The following is a 20,466-nucleotide window of genomic DNA, read 5'->3' as shown; positions in this document are numbered from 1 at the left end:
AGATTTCCAAGTGGTGCTGAGATTGGAAACTTATTTAAATGTTCAGTAATTTAAAACTGTACATTTCACGAAACGAAAAATGCAGTGTCCGCAATGATTCTTCCTGCGCTCCATGTGTGAACTGAACGGTTAGAAACACTTATAACTGCTAAATTGGGGCCACCCTCCGCCATGTACATCACCATGATTTAAAGAGTGTAGATATATGTATGTAGACACAGATTACACAGACTATGAACGCCTACACAGTACAATGAGAATGCTCACAGTAACTACCTACTGATATGAAGGGTATTTATTTAAAAATGTCCACTTGTTGTGCTATTGGTGTGACTTGTTGTGTGTGGTTTATGACGTTGGACATAACTTCAGATATCAGAGTAGACGACGCTCAAATGATATTGTAACGTTTAAGGAATATTAAATTATTATCTGCACAGTGATGTTTCAATAGCGTTGTATACATTAATAAAACGAGGTCGTATTTTGCGACCAGATACCTGACTGACAACGCCTGGCAAACTTTCGTCACAATATGGTATATCCTTCAGAGTTACATTCTTGAGAGATGTCTCACTGATGTTGGAGAATTTGGCGTAAGAATAATACGACGTATTTGTGACGTCAGGCATTTTAACTTCGTTTACTTTACGAAAACTGGGGTCTTGTTTCCGATTGACAGCAGCAACCGCGTACAAATTTGAATCGTTCGTGCGACACCAAATAAAAGTAAGGTGATACGGCAAAATCTGATATCGTATACTATTAATCTTTTGTTTCATAAGTCGATCATACCACACTGTGATGTTGATTATGCCCCAATAGAGTTACGTAAAGGGTACCATGGAAACATCAACAACCCGATACAGTATTACGCTGAATAAGGCTTCTAAAGCCTTGCTACCAAACAATGTTCATTAGGAATCAAATGTAATTTCACAAAGTTGAAAGTGTTATACTACAAAACTATTAAAGATATCTAGAAAGTCGAAAGTGCGAGAAGATTTTGGTGGATGCAAAGCAAAAACACTTAAATACTGCGTAAAGTATGTGTACTGTCACTGCATATGAGCCCATTCTACCGATACTGAGTTTATTTCCTACTCTAAACCTTTCCTCCTATATTGCCGACATAAAAGCTTTTCGAAGATCAACTTAATTCAGTCTCTTCTGTTCCATTGTCAACAGAGTAAACCAATGACTGAATTAAAGCAGCTAATACACTCGTGCTGCCTAAAGACTGTAGTTCTGAAGGTACGTTATTGTTTTGCAATAGTGTCTCAAAAAACAGTTTTGTTGAGAACTACATCACTCATTACCTTCACAACCAAATCTAAACATTTAAGTGTACGGGTGATATCTCTTGTGGTCGTCGATATAAATGAAACCGATGAGAAATTAGCTGATAGGAAATGCACCTTATGCATAAATATGTAGTACTAAAGCTATTTTCATCCAAACACATTTCATTTTTAGCGCCAGCATGGACGCAGGAACTTATGACAGCATCATCGTTGCCATGGAAATTATGACAGCTGCTGGTTGCTATGGTTACTGCAGCTCAATGGAAGATAACGAACTTGTAACGTTGAACACATTGGGAGGGATACGGCCTCCAACAAAGATCGAATATTTATGACGCTTATATACGAACAAGAATGTGATACTGAAATACAAAAAGTTGTTTCCCATTGGTTTCTGTGTGCCTCCAGTCTGATTACTTGAACTACGATTTCCAGAGATTATATATGTTGATTTGCCAAGAATAATCTTGGGTGTTCTGCTGTCGCATGTGTTGTCTGAATCGTTGGAGTTTTGCGTCGCGGTGTTCGCTGGCGTGCGTGAACTTGTCAATTTTTCAAGGCTAGGTGAACTGTTATTGTTCACGACTCAGAATGGATGAGGAGGGAGAGGTTAGAAATTCGAAAAAACAAACATTGCTAGAGAAATACGATATTCCTGTTGAGCATCTAAACTTCGAGTATGTGGAGAAGTGTAATGATGAGAAAGAGCTAGAAAAGATAGTGAAGATATTAAGGTGAGAAAGAAAAACTGCCCTTTTTGTCAAATACAGCACGTTTTTCAGTTTATGACAGTTTGTGCAACAACTTATTAACAAATACTCACTAGGATTCACCATTCGATTTCAGAATACAAGTCCTAGAATTACTTGAATATAACACTGATAACGCCATAGAAAAGTAAAATAATTTCAGTGTTTGTGTGGGACGCATTGTTTCTTTGTCTCTTTTTTACGGAAGTAAAGGATTACGAGAAAACTGTAATTATTTATGTAGTAATAAATGACGCAGTTCAATACGTATCGTAGAGCGCCATAACATGTAGCTTCCTGTATGGTTTGCGGGTTTCGGAGAATGAAGGTGTGGGTGTAGAGTGAGAAAGAGTAATTAAGTATTTGTCAATGGACAAACGACAACACTTTATTCACTTATAGAAACCACTATATTAGTTCGGGTGTTTTTCCCGAAAGAAATTGCACAGGGTGAAATTTTAATACCGTCCTCACTTTGAACTGCACAATTTTCTTTGGTAGATGCAAACTGTACTGTTATTGCTCACGCTTGATTAATAGGAACTAGTAATTTCACAAAATTCACGACAATAACTTCTCGGCTGTAACAAGATTTGGAAATCAAATTTTGAACGATGAAATTTCCCCAACAAAGCTTAGTCTGCACCATTGAGCACCATGCTGAACTGGGGCTGGAGCTTAGATAGCTGTCTTTAGCAGGTTATAATCTATCAAAGCGACTCACGCAATAATGCAAATTTTTATACAGTGCCTCTCAATTACTCTGAATGATCCTCACATTCAGTCTTCTGCAGACTTACCATATAGTTTTATAAGATTACATCTCTGATAACTGTAAAATTAATACAGTAATAGGAAGTCTTAGAACAACAACCACAATAACAATAATAATAATAATAATAATAATAATAATAATAATAATGCAATTTGCCCTCTCAAACCTGATGTTTTATATTTTTCACTAGCACTGTACTCACCAGAGGCAATGAGTAAATTCTTTACACCAAAATGAATACATTTTATACTCTTTAGAAATAAAATGTGGGGTAAATCCAGCCATGCTGTTTTAAATGAGACACAAAGTATTGTGAATATGATGTACATAAATCACACTTCAAGTGACGAAAGGAAGAGGGCTGTGGGGGGTGGGGGCAGGTGCTACATAATTTTTACTTCGCTGGAGAAATGGACATATGTTTTTGTCATTGTATAATTTGATCCCTCCTGTGGTCGAGTGTCTCAGAATTTTATGTAGTGTAGTCTGTTTAATTTTATTTGTAGTGGTATATTTATCAATTCATTTTATTTTTGTCTAATTGTGACTGGTTGTTAATGTTAAATTATGCTAAGACTTAATGTGGCTGTTTAGTATGCTTGGTTGTTAATGCAGGTTCTTGCTAATCTCATATGAAATTCATCAAATATCCTAACTTTGACACCGCGTCAGTCAGTATCTATATAGAGAACAGACTTAATTGTACTGAACCATAATTAAAGGTCAACTGAAGAATGGGATGGAAGTGATCGTCTTTGAACAATGATTTCATATTTTAGTGATAGATATTAATTTGTTTAATTTCAAGCCATACATAATAAATCGATTATCTTCTGTGGCAAAGCCTCATAATCACAAATAGAAATAAGTGAATGTGTTGTTGAGAGAGAGATTTCTGGATGATTACCACAGCCCTCGACTTGAGAATGCCCTGTTACGCGATTTATGTTCTAGAAGGGTTGCTCTACTGAGGATGCTAAATGTTGTGAAGGGGTCATTCCACATCAAGGGGACCAGGGGTCCCCACTCGACCATCTCAAAATCTAATGAAATTTGATGTGAAGCTTGTATATGGTCTTAGATGGTTATATACCAAATGTCTGTCCTATATCTTCAGTGGTTGAATTTTTAGTGGTTTTTAAAGAGTGGTATGAAGGTACAAATCTCCAAAGTTTGCCAAGGTTTTTTTAGAAGTTCTAGAAAATATTTAGTCATTTGCTTTAGAATACATAGACACAATTCTATGTTGACTCACACCATGGCAAAAATTTGGGATTTAGCCACACCTAAATACAGATACAAGCCTCCAAAGTGGCTAAAAAATTTGTCGCACTATTCTGAGAGCCAAGGTCTGACCGACTACTGCTATGCTACCGTTCATATGAACCAGTCACATGCAAATTTTAGGGTATTTTTGGGGAGCAATACCTCAGCTGTAGCTTGTTCAATCCTTTTTATTTCTTGACACAGCTGGTAAGAGCATGCTTTAAGTTGTCAAAGCTATATTGTTTAATTTCTGGATCTTGTATTTTGATGAGTAAGAATACACTCCAATAGTTATTATTTTGGCACTTCGAGAAGATTGAAAATGAAATATTTTGCTCATTAAGTCCCATTATTCTTTTTATTCCAGTATATAAATCAGTTTCAAATGTTTAACATATGCCATAAAAACAAGTATAATACAAAACACACCAAATTTGCAAAACAAAAATACTGAGGAATCAGTTCCGTTTTTGGTTAAACAGTTCTAAAATTTTATCAAGGACAGATTGTGGATAACTGTTATTGTCGTGTTGGTGGTGGTGGTGGTGGTGGTGGTGGTGGTGCTTCTGAAGCCATGGAAATATGTTGCTCAGGAATCCGGCATGTGTCTTTAGCAGTTGGCGAGTGGAAGGAACAAGCAGAACTGTGTGGGCGCATAATGCTGATGACATCTTGTTGTTCATGAAACTTCACACAAATTTTCAACACACCAAAAATTGCCATACATAGATGCAACATATTATCCTGCTTGAAAACTTAAAATTGAAATTGATGGAATTTTGCATCTGCTTCAAAGGTATTAACTGTGAATGCTGTAGCATCATTGGAAACCCTGCTTACACTGAGCTCATTCCAAATAATTGGCTTAAATTGATTTTTTTTCCTTGTTCCAGATATTGTATGTCCCATGGCAAACCTTGTTTCTTGATCAGTCTGAATTTTTTCAATTTCTTCTTTTGCTACATAAAAACTTTATGCCTGGAATACTATCATCACAGAATTTGAACAAATCATCTGGAATCAATATTTGGTTATCTAAGGGCCTCTGCAGACTAGCAAGGGCTGCTAGTCTTTTTGCTGCTCCCCCAATGCCAAAACAAGATGATTTGCTGTGGCTTGTTCCGAAGAAATTCCATTCGGCAGTGATGCCAAAATCCTTTCCGTGCAGACATAAATCGATGAAATTTTTGAAATTCTTATACGGAGCAGCTGAACCATCACTAAAGTAATAAATGTTCTTAATGTTCTCAATATTTGTCTATAAATATGCTATTAACTTTATTGGAGAGGCATGAAAAGCAGTGGTATCATGACACAGTTGCTGATCATACAAATGCTAATACTCCGACATTCATTGCACCCAAAATGACAACAAATGGATGTAATGTGGCCCCACTATTCTTCCAGTGAAATCCTTGCACAGCATCTTGGACAAATAATGAATAATTCTCAGCAAAATCCATCACTATAATTAATTAATTTTTTGCAAGATTTCTGTGGTGTTTTGACACAAAGTGATGGCTTCTTAAACCCATAATTTTCAGAATCAGTGCCTCCATGAAATCTTCAACTGTTCTGACACGTTTCTAATGTGTGTCTGTCAGTATGGACCCATTGCTTGTATTCCATTGTTTCTTCAGGGTCACAGTCTTTAAAAGCATCTTCAAGAAAAGCCTCTAGTTGCATTTTTATTGGAAATTCCTCACAATGTTGCAGCATACAATCTTTTGATTCCAAACTGCATACAGTTTTTTTTCATCAAATTCTTGTAGTCATCATGGATGGATGTTACTGAAGCCAACATTAATTTGACAATTTGATGAATTGCACATACTTATACTGAATATAATCCAGAAGCATCAACTGTAATACACCATTTCGGGCTGAGCTCACAAAATTTTGAGAAGTTCAGTTGATGTGCGTATTGCTTAAATAAGCAATGAACATTTCTTACATGTTACAAAGGAGCAGCAGGTGTTTCTGTTTTCCCCATTTATTCTTACTGCAACACAATCCTTTTTGTGTGGACATAAACGAGAAAACTCAACATCTTAAAAAAAAGTGAGAAAATTTTGTTTTACTTCATATTTAGTTTTTTCCCTTTTCGGTTTGCAGGTGTTACCAAAATCCCATCTTCCATCTTTAGTTCCCTAGCCTTCTTCACCATTTTGATTGAAACAGAAAATTCTTTCGTGGTTTTTTTTTAATAGTCTAGCTATTTGGGGCAGGGTCAAAATTTGAACTTTACTGCAATTGCTTTAAGTCTGAAGCTTAATCTCACATTCTTCGATTAAGATGTCCATATCTTTACATTTTGGCACTCTTCCATTCGTATTTGAGCAATATCTACTTGGCTCACACCAACAGCTATGGAAATTACCTTATTAATGCTGCCTTGGGCTTTCAGAACTTTGCGCTTTATATATCCCACTGAACCCCTTTTGCTGATGCATTGAACCTCTAATTGTGACACTCCAAATTATGATAATGAAGTATTAGCAGTCAAGCAAGCATCAACAACATCCATGTCTTCAGTGGATGGCGATTCTTGCTTATCCTGGTGGGATGATTCTTTTTGGGCCACTTCATGTCTTCATTTGGTACAAATTTTCTGACCCGGTATAAAAACTTCATTAGCCAGTAACTGCAACCATATTAGACACTGCAAAGGTTACCTCGGTTACATGTTTTTCTTTACCAGGTCTTTATGAAGTCTTTTGCAGGAATTTGAATTTTGTCATCAACAAGGCATTATGGCATGAATAAATTTGGACATTTTCAGTAAAATAAAGCCCTACTTACGTATTATAAGCTCCTTGTCCACTGATGACATTTCTTTAACTGATTGTAGTCGACTTATACCATAATAGAATGTTGATGTCTTATGACAGTCAGCTCCATCTGATCCACCAAAGTAGCAGGATGCAAGGGTTTCTTGGTTTATTTTATACAATAGTTTATTAATCTATAACAAGCACTTTTGACAGCTTATGAATGCTGGTTTGAAGCACAACAGATTCGGTGTTGTTTGTATATAAAATATACAAATTGGTGTATCAAACATATTGTTCTAGTGCTTACCTGCAGCTACAACAATGATTATTGTTTATTCAGATATTGAGTGCTCAACACTACGATTATCCAATGTCAGTGTCAAAGATCACGCCACACAGAAGACTGACACTGTGAAAACTGCCAATAATGAAAGCAACAACTGTAAGTGCTGATTCAGCAGTGTATCACTGCTAAGAGGCTTCACAAACTACTACTGCTTTATAATGCCGATGGAAACTGAGTGATAATGCGTATCTGCACCACCACGCATTGTAGGGTTAAAACGGTCTAAAGCAACATAGCGTTCCATTATGATCTCTTGGATTTTATAATTTGAAGAGCATTTTTGGAGGTTTTATTGTATCTACATTCTACACTGTAAAATAATGTAAAAACTCTTCCTATTAGCATAGTTACAGTCCCCACAGTCAAATCTTATACTATTAAAAAACAGTACAATTACACATTTTATGATTTACAGTTTCAAATTGTATTAATTTTTTGTATTGCTTAATCGTCCATTTTTCCTACTTTTGATAGGTATTCTTACTCAACAATATGAGAGATCTAGAAATTAAACAATGTAGCTTTGAAAGCTTAAAGCATGCTCTTTCCAGCTGCGGCAAGAAAAAAAGGATTTAACAAGACACAGTTGAGATACTGCCGCCCAAAGATTCTCTAAAATTTGCACTTAGAAAATTTTGGCTAACTTTGCAGATGCATATCTTTTTGTCTAGGCATCCAATGTTAATTAAATTTGATCCTCATATAGACATCATACGTAGGAACAATCCTTTGAAGCTTTGCTGTGACTGGTTCGTATGAAGAGTAGCACTGGTCGGTCACACCTTGGCTCCCAGAATTGCGCGATGAATGTTTTAGCCACTTTAGAGGCTTGTATCTACCCCTAATTTTTGCCATGGTGTCTATGTATATTACAGCAAATGACCAAATGTTTTCTAGAACTTCTAAAAAAAGTCTAGCAAACTTGGCAGATTCGCACTTTCGTATGTGATGCGAAGGTGAGTAGGCTCTCTTTGAAAGCCCCCAAAAATTCAACCACTGACGATGTTGTTGTTGTTGTTGTTGTTGTTGTTGTTGTTGTCTTCAGTCCTGAGACTGGTTTGATGCAGCTCTCCACGCTACTCTATCCTGTGCAAGCTTCTTCATCTCCAAGTACCTACTGCAACCTACATCCTTCTGAATCTGCTTAGTGTATTCATCTCTTGGTCTCCCTCTACGATTTTTATCCTCCACGCTGCCCTCCAATACTAAATTGGTGATCCCCCGATGTCTCAGAACATGTCCTACCAACCGATCCCTTCTTCTAGTCAAATTGTGCCACAAGCTCCTCTTCTCCCCAATTCTGTTCAATACCTCCTCATTTGTTATATGATCTACCCATCTAATCTTCAGCATTCTTCTGTGCACAACATTTCGAAAGCTTCTATTCTCTTCTTGTCTAAGCTATTTATCGTCCACGTTTCACTTCCATACATGGCTACACTCCATACAAATACTTAGGAAACGACTTCCTAACACTTAAATCTATACTCGATGCTAACAAATTTTTCTTCTTCAGAAACGCTTTCCTTGCCATTGCCAGTCTACATTTTATATCCTCTCTACTTCGACCATCGTCACTTATTTTGCTCCCCAAATAGCACAACTCCTTTACTACTTTGTGTCTCATTTCCTAATCTAATTCCCTCAACATCACTTGACTTAATTCGACAACATTCCATTATCCTCGTTTTGCTTTTGTTGATGTTCATCTTATACCCTCCTTTCAAGACACTGTCCATTCCGTTCAACTGCTCTTCCAAGTCCTTTGCTGTCTCTGACAGAATTACAATGTCATCGTCGAACCTCAAAGTTTTTATTTCTTCTCCATGGATTTTAATACCTACTTCCTTTATTGCTTGCTCAATATACAGATTGAATAACATCAGGGATAGGCTACAACCCTGTCTCACTCCCTTCCCAACCACTGCTTCTCTTGTCCCTCAACTCTTATAACTGCCATCTGCTTTCGGTACAAATTGTAAATAACCTTTTGCTTCCCATATTTTATCCCTGCCACCTTCAGAATTTGAAAGAGTTCCAATCAACATTGTCAAAACCTTTCTCTATGTCTACAAATGCTAGTAACATACCACTGAAGATAGTGGACTGAAATCATTAGATTTGGAGATGATAGAGTGGGGACACTTTTTAAATTCAGTCCCTTTGACTAGAATTACCCAAAGGAGTCCCAAAGGATTTGATTTTGGGTCCACTTCTATTTCGTATGAATGCATATGACCTTCCACTTAATTCAACGAGCAAAGTTGGTACTTTTTGCAGACGATACTACTGTTATAGGAAATACCATTAGAGCAAGGCTACAAAAGAGATGGTGATTGATATTCTCCAAGGAATTATTGAGTGGTTCCCTGAAAATGGACTCTCCCCAAACACTCTACTTTCAGTTCTGCACAACAAATAGTTATACCAATAATTGATGTAGCATACAAGCAGGAGTCAGTAGCCAGTGTACAGTGCCCCAAGTTTTTGGATGTACATATTGATGAAAATTTGAAGTGGAAGAAGAAAATTACTGAGCTTCTCAATTGATAATGTTCAGCTACTTTTGCTCTTCAAATAATTGCTGATCTTGGAAACAAACATATCAGCCTAGAGGCATTTTTGCAAATTTCTATTCAGTCTTACCGAATCATTCTCTGGGGTAACTCATCACTTATAAAGAAAGTGTTGATTGCACAAAAGTGAGCAGTAGGAATAATATGTGGTTTTCACCTCATGTACGTACTCTTCAAGGTACTGCGTCCTCACAATACGTGTGTTCGCTAATGAAATTTGTCATAAATAATCCACCACAATTTGAGAGCAGTGTTGTTTATGCCTAGAGCTCTAGAGGGAAAAGTGACCTTTATTACCCATTATAAAAGCTGCCAGTGGCTAAGAGAGGAATTCAATATACAGCAGCAAAAATTTTTGATCACTTGCCCAAAAACATAAAATGTCTGACAGGTAGGTAGCAAAGCAAGTTTTGAATCTAATTTAAAATCATTTCTCCTGGACAACTCTTTCTATTTGATGGACAAATTTGGATTTAAAAATTGGTAGTTAGTAAAAAAAAAAGTGTAGTTGCTTGTGTAGGACTAAAATAATAATGTGTTCATTAATGTTAACACTAATCGTGTATACATAGCCTGTAGACCGACTTGTTCCACATCATTTTGATAAAAGAATTGTTCAAGTGATCCACGCAACATGCAAGTATCAGTAAATGTTTCGGGCATTCTGCTTGTTCCAGGCTTGACCTTTGGCACCCACTTTGTCTTGAGAGGTTTGGTCCGCTGGATAGCACTACCTGTTTGAATGTGCCATTAAAAAACAGAGATGAGAATTTTCCTCATTGCTTTTTTCCATTCTCTCTTATTTATCCCTTCCAAACCCTGTTTATCAGTTTTCTTGCAAGTAGTAAGTAAAATGTCAGGACATTCCTTGGGTTTTGGTTAACTTCCTGACCTTTGATGTTTAATCCCTAGTTGAACTATAGGATCCATGTTTTAATTCCCTTGTTCCTTGCCTTGAGCTTCAGTTTTCATTGGATCACTGTCAAAACTATAAAACAGTTAATTATTGCTGACTAATTGAATTTCTTCTTCAGTGTGTGAAGTATTGATGTAATGAAGCACTGCTTCTCATTTAAATCCTGAGACATTGGTGATCTTAGGTTAGAAAGCTCTCCTCCACCAAGAAATTTAGATTGCTGCTGACAAATTTCTGGCAAGTCTTTCTATCAATGAATGAATAGCCTTTGGTTGCCTGGCAGTAGCCTACAGATGTCAACTTCTGTGACTTCTTATCCCATTTCTTGCAGTGGGATTGTTGAGATATGTGGACCATTGCACTGCAAACAGAATTAATCTGGTGTGATAAAGGAGGCTTACTCTTATACCAAAATGCATGTGACATTTTATATGGGGTGGAGAAATAATACTCCACAGATGTGTTGGCATTGAACTTCGTGGTATGGGCTTTTTCAGCCAATGTTTGATTAGCTCTCTCAGCAACACCATTTCGCTTGCCGTATATCATGCATCTGTAATGGTCTGTTTACGTGTATATTTTACAAACCCCGTTGATTACAAATTTTACCTTCTTGCTCCTGGAAGCAGTTGCAGAAATACTGTGGCCTAGTTATTTTGCCTTCGGACTCCTTTTTTTGCATTGCAATGCCTGCATCAGCCTCGAAAGTGATTTAAGAAGCCAGCTGTTGCTGAATGGTTTCCATTACAATGAATACATTGCATTTTTACGGTTGGTTACACTCAAAGTTATAAAACAATTGCCTTGTGCAGCATCCCTTGTATGTCCTTACTGTCAACCAACCGACTGACTTAACTGCCTAGAGATTTCAACAGTCAAGTCTCCAAGTCCCTGGGGATTCTGTGTCAGAGAGTAGCTCGTAGGAGGGAAGTAACCGTCATGGAATAATGACTTGCTGCAGGAAGTGCTGTAACATGCCGACATATCCCTGCCTCCTGCCCCATTTCGCAGATATACTGCATTCACCACAGCACACATTGCACGTACAAACAAAACAAAAATTCTGTGCACACATACCTAAAACATTAAAAAAGAAAATTCATTTTTAAAAGTCGCTGGTGTCATTTGTCAGATTGAAAGGGTAAGGTGTAGCACATAATTTGAAGCCAAAACGAACTGTTACACCTCGGGCCGTGGATTGTATTGTTTTGTAAGCTGATTGTCGATACCTTCCAAAGTTGGAGATCTTTTTAGTTCATCGTTGACATGTTCTTCTCTATTGTAAGCCTGCAACTTCTCAATATTTTTGCCCGTCTGCTTTTCCACTGTGAGTTCAAAGTTTCTAATGTCTGTGTAACCTCAGATATTTTCTTCAAAACATAGACGAACTTGCACCTTGAAAAATGAGAGAAAGTAAAGCTCTCCACTAATAGATGCTGTCTCCATTAGCCCACACAAATCTGGATGCACTAAGTCCAAGATGTTTTTAGAATACCCTTTGCTAGTTTTGAATGGAAGCTGTGACTATTTTTCCTTGATGCACAACTCATCACAATGTCCTCATTTAATCATTTTGAAACCTGCACTATCTTCAGTATATTTTCCCCAGTTCATATGAGGGGTGTTTGAAAAGTCCATGCAAAGTCAAAGACATGGCACCATCGGTGTGTATCGAGGTCATGTTTAGTTAGTTGCATCTTTGGAAAGAACGCACACCAAGTTTCAGCCATATTGGTCAATTTCTTTGTGTTTGGCATGGAACTCGAGTGATTGTCAAAAAATGGGCGAAGAAGAATTTCATGTGGTGATTAAACATTACTTTATGAAAGACAAAATGCCTAGAAGACTAAAGAGAATCTTGATAGACATTACGGTGACTCTGCACCTACGATTGTAACAATTTGAGTGGTTTCAAAATTTTTGGAATGGCCATATGGGCATATGTGATGCTGAATGTTCTGGATGCCCTGTGGAGGTTAAGACTCCAGAAATCATTGGTAAAATCCATGATATGGTGATGGATGACAGAAGACTTAAGGTGCATGAGATTGCTAGTGCTGTAACATGAACGGGTACATAATATTTTGCATAAACATTTGGACATGAGAAAGCTATCCGCAAGAAGGGTTCCACGATTGCTCACGCTTGACCAAAAACGGAATTGGGTGAAGTGTTGCAAGGATGGTTTGCAGCTGTTTAGGAAGTATCCGCAGGACTTAAAGCATCGTTTTGTCACTGTGGATGAAACATGGATACATTACTATAATCCTGAGACCAAACAACATTCTAAACAATGGGTTACCAAGGGAGAATCTGCACCAAAAAAGGTGAAGACCAGTCCTTCGGCCACAAAGGTTATGGCAACTGTCTGTCGGGATTCGCAAGGGATAATCCTCATCAACTATCTGGAAAGGGTAAAATTATTACAGGTGCATATTGTTCATCATTATTGGACCATTTGAAAACAGCTGGAAGAAAAATGCCGGCGATTAGACTGCAAAAAATTCCTTTTCCATCACGACAATGCACCAGCACACACCTCAGCAGTTGTGGTCGCAAAATTAATGGAAATAAGATTCCAATTCGTTTCACGTCCCCCTCCATTCTCCAGTCTTGGCTCCCTCGGACTACTATTTGTCCCCCAATTTGAAGAAATGACTGGAGGGACAAAGATCTTATTCAAATGAGGTGAGGTGGTGATTGCAGCAACTAACAGCTGTTTTGCAGACTTGGACTATTCCTATTATTCAGAAGGGATCAACAAATTATAACAGCATTGGACAACGTGTGTAAGTCTAAAAGGAGACTATGTTGAAAAATAAAAAAGGTTTACCCCAAACACGTAAGTAGTTTTTATTTTTGCATGGACTTTTCAAACGCCCCTCGTACATCCTCGACTGTAGTTTCATAGGAATCTGCTGCCTTTTGTGTCACAGCATTTTCATTTCACTCGTATTCAGGCAGTAGATGCCATTCTTAGGTGACACTTTGGCAGTTACTTCTATTCACGACTGTACCAGCCTGCATTAGATATGAATTTACCTTTCTTATTTATTCTCCTCATCTTGTACCCTAAATTTCAACAAAAATGTCTTCCCATCCAGATTTGTATCTAATTGTAGGGTCACCACATGTGAGGCTCCAGCCGGAGGAAGTTGTGTGTGTTCTGATCCTGCAAGACACTTGTGCACTTGTAATCTTCCAAATGTAGACATTCTGGTGTTACTAAAGTTTGCTACAATGAGTAACTGAGGACTTTCATATGACAAACAGGTATATTGCCATATTTAAGTACATAGACCTTTTCAGCTGACAGGTTTTCATATGACCCACTTTATCTCCTTGCCAAAAACATTTTTATGTTTATTATTGTTAACATTTTTCTAAGGCAGGCCCCTGCTTGAGGTATTTCATAGAATGATGTACGGCATTAGTGTCTGCTGCACTTGTGGTGATGTCAGAGCATTTATTGTTGTCTACAACACTGTACGAAGGTCAATGAACACTTCAAACAGAAATTATGAAACACACGCAGAAACTTAATCTCGTATTTTACCTAGATAAATAATTATCAAACTAGAAACCTTACTTAATGATTATTCATGTTATGTCAAACATTATAATCTGTAACATTTATTCATTCATATTCGGTGCTGAGAGTACAGAAATTTTAAATCCAAGAAGACATTCATTGGAGTCTCCTCAAACCAAAACTTCAAAAATCCTCTACGCTTACACCCTTTGCTCACAGTTTTACTGAGAGCAAATTTACAGCTTTGTTTGGGATATGAAAGACATTCCATGCTTCTGCTTACACTGTTTTATCACCAGTACACGAGGTCAGATCAACACTTCCAGAAGTCCCTGGTACTAAGCCCTCGCATCCCGTGTTGACCACAGAGCTATTACATGACTTGATATTACGAAGTTTCCTTTTACCATTAGTTAACCAAGTCGAGGCATGGTAATCTAAATACCACATCTCTTTCATGATACTGAGTTTTCTAGCTACATTTCCTTTGCGATTATTTTTTGATGAGAGTCCACCTTTTTTTTCACACTTTGTATAAGAATATTTAGCAATATGATTTGGTTTCTTGTTTGTGTTGCATTTAATATTGCGTTTTGTATGACTTTATTTAACATTGACTCTTCATTTCCATTTGTATCTCCAAGTTTGACATCTTATAGTAGCTTTAATTTAGTAGACTCTCCAGTGATACGCGTGCGCTATTTTCAAGTGCCGTATTTCATGTAACCTAGACACAGTCATTATGATTAGATTGCAGTAGTCATCTATCAACCTGAATTTATCAAATTTGGTAGTTGTTAATGTTCTGCCACTGTAAGTACGACTCAAGACCCTTAAGGAGTGCCATCGGAGATGCTGGCAATTGTGGGCGATTTTATTGCAACGAGCCAGTCGTTATTTTTTGCAGTTCATGTCTAACAAATGTAAACGGAATGAACCTCCCAATTCAAAGACCCTCCCAGCTGCACCACAGTGCCTTGTGTTTCATGTACTGAAGATGCTCAGTCATTTGCAATGGTAAATCTGTTTCTTATTCAGTTGTCGTCCCTGTGAAATCCTGACCTCACCTACACAATGGCACTTTGCTTTTGGAGACTACTTGTCATTCTCAAGCACAACTGCTTGCCACTTCACTTTTACACAGCTACCCTGCTCGTGTTAAGGCCCATAGAACTCTGAAGTCTACCTGTGGTGTTATTACACGAGGCTGCTCAATGGTCTGATCGAGGCAGGAATCCGAACACATCTCTCTGATCAGGGTGTCATTGCGATCCATCGGATGATGGAAAAGGTAGATTCCTCCTTAGTGCCCACATGCACTCTTTTTCTCATCTTTGATAGAGTGGTGCATCCATCCAAGGTCAAAGCATTCTATGAAGTTATCACAGTCCGACCGTACATTTCAAACCCGATGCGTTGCTACCAGTGTCACTGTTTCACCCTCACTCAACTGTCCTGTCTTGTCAACACCCAGCCAAATGTGTAACGTGTAACTCGAAGCTTCCGTGCCGATCTCACACGATTCCTCCAGATGCTCCTGTCTTGTGCTGCCTTTTGCCAGATATTTACTCCCAATCTTTCACATATGCAATCAGTGTCATTGTGCCAATTACTCCTTGCAGTCTTCCAGCATTTATTAAGTTTACTATCATTGGTTGTTGTGGTATCTTGTGGATTTCTATGTTGTGTCTTCTCTCCCAGCATTGTGATTCATTGTCATAATATGGACCAAAGATTTTTCTACAGACTTTATTCTAAAATACTTGTAAATGGTGGTGTTCTGTTTTCATTAGGCTCCAAGTTTCTGCCCCATAGATTAGAACTGGTCTGATGATTGTATTATATAACTTTTACTTTTCCTAGTCAGCAGTTTGGACCCTAAGAGATTTTGTATTGCTCGGTTAGCATTTTGCAGTCACACTTTTATTTCTATCTTCCTCTGATTTTGTTCATCTGTCACTGATCCCAGAAATTTGAGCTGTTTAACACACTCGAATTTGTGTTCACCAACTATTAGATGTGATTGGTTATCCCATTGATCTCTACATCTTTGAACTATCATGTATTTTGTTTTCTCGTCATTTACTTTCAGGACAAGTCTTGATGCTTCTTTTGCAAGCTTCACAAATAATTGCCTAATCTCTACTTCGCTGTTTCCAATGAGCACTATGGCATCTGTGTGTGCTGATACACAGTACGGAAGGAAATATAATGTAAACTAATGTGAGAGATCCTGATTACAACTAGGGAGGCTTTCAATAAGTAATGGAACACACTTTTTTGTGGCCAATTTAAGCTGAAAAAATGCAGATTTTGTCGTGGGACATCTGGAATATTCCCTCTTCAGCCCCTATATTTTCATGCAAGTCAGATAGGTGGCAACAATATAGTAGCCTTCAAAATGGCATCTGTAACAAGGTATGTTCCAATCAGAGAGCTGCCATTGTTTCCTTTGGCATAAAACAGCAGCATCGCTGATATTCATAGGTGCTTGCAGAATGTCTGCAGAGACCTGGCAGTGAAAAAAAGCATGGTGAGCTGTTAGGTGAGGAATTTATCAACATTGCAACAGTATTGCGCAGATCTGTCCAATCTCCTGTGTGTCGGCGGACTGTACACAGCTGTGACTTCTGCGATTTTGGAATGTGCAAATACTCTCTCATTGTGTTCATTGTCACAAAAGTGCAAACGAGCTACTTCTCTATGACAGTGCGAGGTCTCTCACAAGTTTGTGCACTCGAGATGAGCTTCTTGAACTGTTCTTCTGTATCCACCCTACAGCTTGCATCTGGCTCTGTCAGACTTTCATTGTTTGGCTCAATGAAGGATGATCTCAGGGGAAGCAGTATGTGTATGATGAGGAGTTTGACGCAGCATGACGTTGCCTCCAATGTTGACCAGTACAGTGGTACCATTTGGGCATAAAGGCCCTCCCAGTAAGGTAGTGTAAGGCTGTTGCAGTGAATGGAATTATGTTGAAAAACAGTTTTGTAACCAGAGAGAGGGGAATAATGATTTATTGGAATCCTGAATAAAACCAATCTGCTTTAAGAAGGAAAAGTAGAAAAAAAAGTGTGTTGCGTATTGAACACCGCTCGCAGAAAGAAATATAGACTGACTAGTGGAATAAATATTGGAGGTGAAGGATTGAGGAAGGTAGAAAGTGCAAGTAATTGGAAAGTGTGACTGAGGAAAATGGAAGAAATGAGAGGGAGATCAGTGAATGTAGCAGACAGGCAGAAGCATTGCTGTGAAGTGTTAGGAGTCTGCTTTGGAACAAAGACATCTCACAAAAAGCAAGGAAGTTCTATATAGAAGTCACTGCATCCCAGTACTTGCCCTGTGCTTCTGGAACATGGGTAATGAAGAGAAGAGACGTAAAGAAATTACAGGTGCGTGAAATGAAATTCTGCAGAAGTAGGATAGGAGTAACAATGAAAGATAGGATGAGGAATGAAAGTGTAAGGGAAATAGTGAAAGAGGAACCATTGCAGAGCAACAGATTGGAAAACACAAACTCCATTCTATTGAGTTATGGTGTCTGTGACATTCTCAGTTTTGTCGAGCCCAAGGATGTTAATCTACACATTAGCTTTCATGATAAAATTTGTGTAAACAACTCTTTTGTAAAATAAAATGCCAAGATGCATTGAAAATTAATTGACCTTCCATAAGAGCTAAGAACCTCTCTTAGCTATTTTTCAGATTCTAGAGTAATCACTGAAATGCTTTGTTGTGAAATGCGAAATAAGTATTTCAAACTAGTGTAGAAGTCACCAGTTACCAGCTAATGAAATGTTATAGCCAGCCTTTTCACTGCAGTTTTCTTAGCAGGAAATCTCACTTTGACCTCCTCCTGAAATTTGCGAACCATTCTTTGCTGTTACTTAGCATTTCTCGTACCTCTCTTATGTAGATACTTCTTTACCCACAGTTGACTTTGTGTAATTTTTTTATTTGTTGCCTTTTCATCGTAATGAACACATCACAAACTCGCAAGCAAAGTAGGGGGTTCATAGCAGACTGCTTGTGCAATGAGGCAGTGTGTGGACTCAAGTTTGCCCGTGCATATTTGTGTTCTTTCCACTAATTTTTGTGCATGCGTGAAGAAAGAGGCATCCTGTGAACCTGCATTTAGAGCATAGTATGTTGTTGACATTCTTTTTGCCAGTATCTTTGTGTATTCCTTCCATGTTAACTGTCCATAAACATTAGCTAAATCTAAAAACTTTGTTACACAACTATGCTTTATCGTCAGCTATGCTTAATGTGACAGAAGTTGTTTTCCCTCTTTATGCTGAAGCATGTGTTGCTTATTTCTTTGTGTTCAGTGTGAATTTATTACATACTGCCCAATTACAAACATTATTGAGGGGTTCATTTGCATTCTCTTATAGGCATTCTTGTGTTACATCAGTGACTAAGATGTTACCATCGCCAGGAAGAACAACTTTTTCTCCGTGTGTTATTGATATTTATTAAGAACAGAACTGGGCCCAGTACCTTACCTCAGGGTAAACCCATGTTCGTGTGTGTCTTGTCTGACAATTATTTTGCTAAAAATTTGTCAGCAGCATACACATTAACTATCTCTATCTTCTGCATTCTCTTTTCCAAATAAGATTGGAACCACTCATTTGCTATTCTTTTGCTCCTAATGCCTTTAACTTGTTCAATAGTATTACATGATCAACAGTGTCAAAAGCATTAGTCAAGTCTAAGAATCTGGTCGCAGCATTGTAATCATTGTCGGTGACCTCTTGTACCACTTTTGTGAACTCTGTGATGGCCGATGATGTACTTCTTCCATTTTGGAAATCAAACTTTGTAAAAATTTTGTACTTTTTTGTGTAATTCAGTAGTCTATCTTTCATGATTATTGATTCAATTGTTTCTGAGAATGCTGGCAGCATTGAGACTGTTCTTTAATTTCCAGTACACCCGTATTGCCTTTCTTTAGTAAGGGCCCAACTTGAGTGCCATAGGCACTCTGCCACACACACACACACACACACACACACACACACACACACACACACACACACACACACACTCAAACGCAACGCTCACACATGACTGCAGTCTAAAGCGAATGGAGTGTGATTACAGTCAACTTTTTTTGCCAATTCGTGAGGATTTTTTTTTTTTACTCTACTCCAATCCTTGATTTGTATGTTGTTATACTTCAGTCTTCCTTTTCCAGTTTCATGTTCTGACACACTACACTACTTGTATTTTATTTTGAGTTACTGTTACAGAGCAAAACTTTGTGATCTTTGTGGTAATTCAGGATTCAAACCCAACTCTGATAATAGCAGATGCTTATTTTTCTTATGAAAGTGGTTAATGGTTATTCTGTACGTGCAGTGTTTGTAGTTAATTATCAAGTGTTGTAGCATGCTGGTTAAATTACTGGATTTACAGTCAACAAAAGTAGAGCTAAAACATATGTCTGGCTGTTGAGATTGGGATTCCCTAAATTACAGTGGGTGAATGCTGGAATGGTTCCTTTAATGAGGACTGAGTGAGGTGGCATTGTTAAGAGACATATAAGGAACTGCAAAATGATTTAGGAAAGATATCTGCAAAAAGTGATGATCATATATTTCTAAATGACTATCCTGGAACCCAGAGCACGTTACTGGCTACTGTTTTCGAACAGCTTCCAAAATGAGCAACTTGCAAAATGATTTAGACAAGATACCTGCAAAAAGTGGTAATCTATATTACTAAACGACTTGTCTTGGTACCTGGGGCATGGTAGTGGTTACTATTATCAAACAGTGTCCAGCAGCAGCAAAAATTTGCTTTTCATTTTTTTTTTTTTTTTTTTTTTTTTTTTGCATGGCTACTGACCACTTTCAAAAGTATAAAATGCTGTCAGAATTTACTTGTTAAAAGATATAATCTGATATTAAAAGATCAACACTATAAGTGTTGCAGTTAGAATCTCTCTCTCTCTCTGTGTCTGTGTTTTTTTTTGAGACAGCTTTAATGACGGCACACTAATATCCAGAGTTTATTCATCCAGCATTTGAAAAAGAGAGCACTTGGTCACTTCTGGCAAAGTTTACACATAATTTCAAACCTTTACAAAACTTTTTCTCACTCTCACATAAAAAAAAAATGATGACATGAAAACATTTTATTGGTTACTACATTTTCACTGTTCTTGCAGTCAAACTTCTGCACGAGATGTGATATTTTAATTTATTACTTCTATACCAG

General features: G+C 37.7%; 1 protein-coding gene across 1 annotated transcript in view; it reads left to right on the top strand.

The window, feature by feature from the left end:
• Positions 1 to 1,790: 1,790 nt before the first annotated feature.
• Positions 1,791 to 20,466, top strand: part of LOC126215048 (uncharacterized) — a 159,097-nt gene continuing 140,421 nt past the window's right edge. Inside the window, exon 1 of the mRNA XM_049941690.1 lies at positions 1,791 to 2,038. Within this exon, the coding sequence (XP_049797647.1) occupies positions 1,896 to 2,038 (143 nt within the window). The 5' untranslated portion in view covers positions 1,791 to 1,895. The remainder of the gene's footprint in view (positions 2,039 to 20,466) is intronic.

Source organism: Schistocerca nitens, chromosome 12, assembly GCF_023898315.1.
Source record: "Schistocerca nitens isolate TAMUIC-IGC-003100 chromosome 12, iqSchNite1.1, whole genome shotgun sequence".
In the NCBI taxonomy this organism is placed as follows: Eukaryota; Metazoa; Arthropoda; class Insecta; order Orthoptera; family Acrididae; genus Schistocerca; species Schistocerca nitens.
Note: the sequence above shows the minus strand (reverse complement) of the source record. Positions and strands in the feature narration are given on the sequence as shown.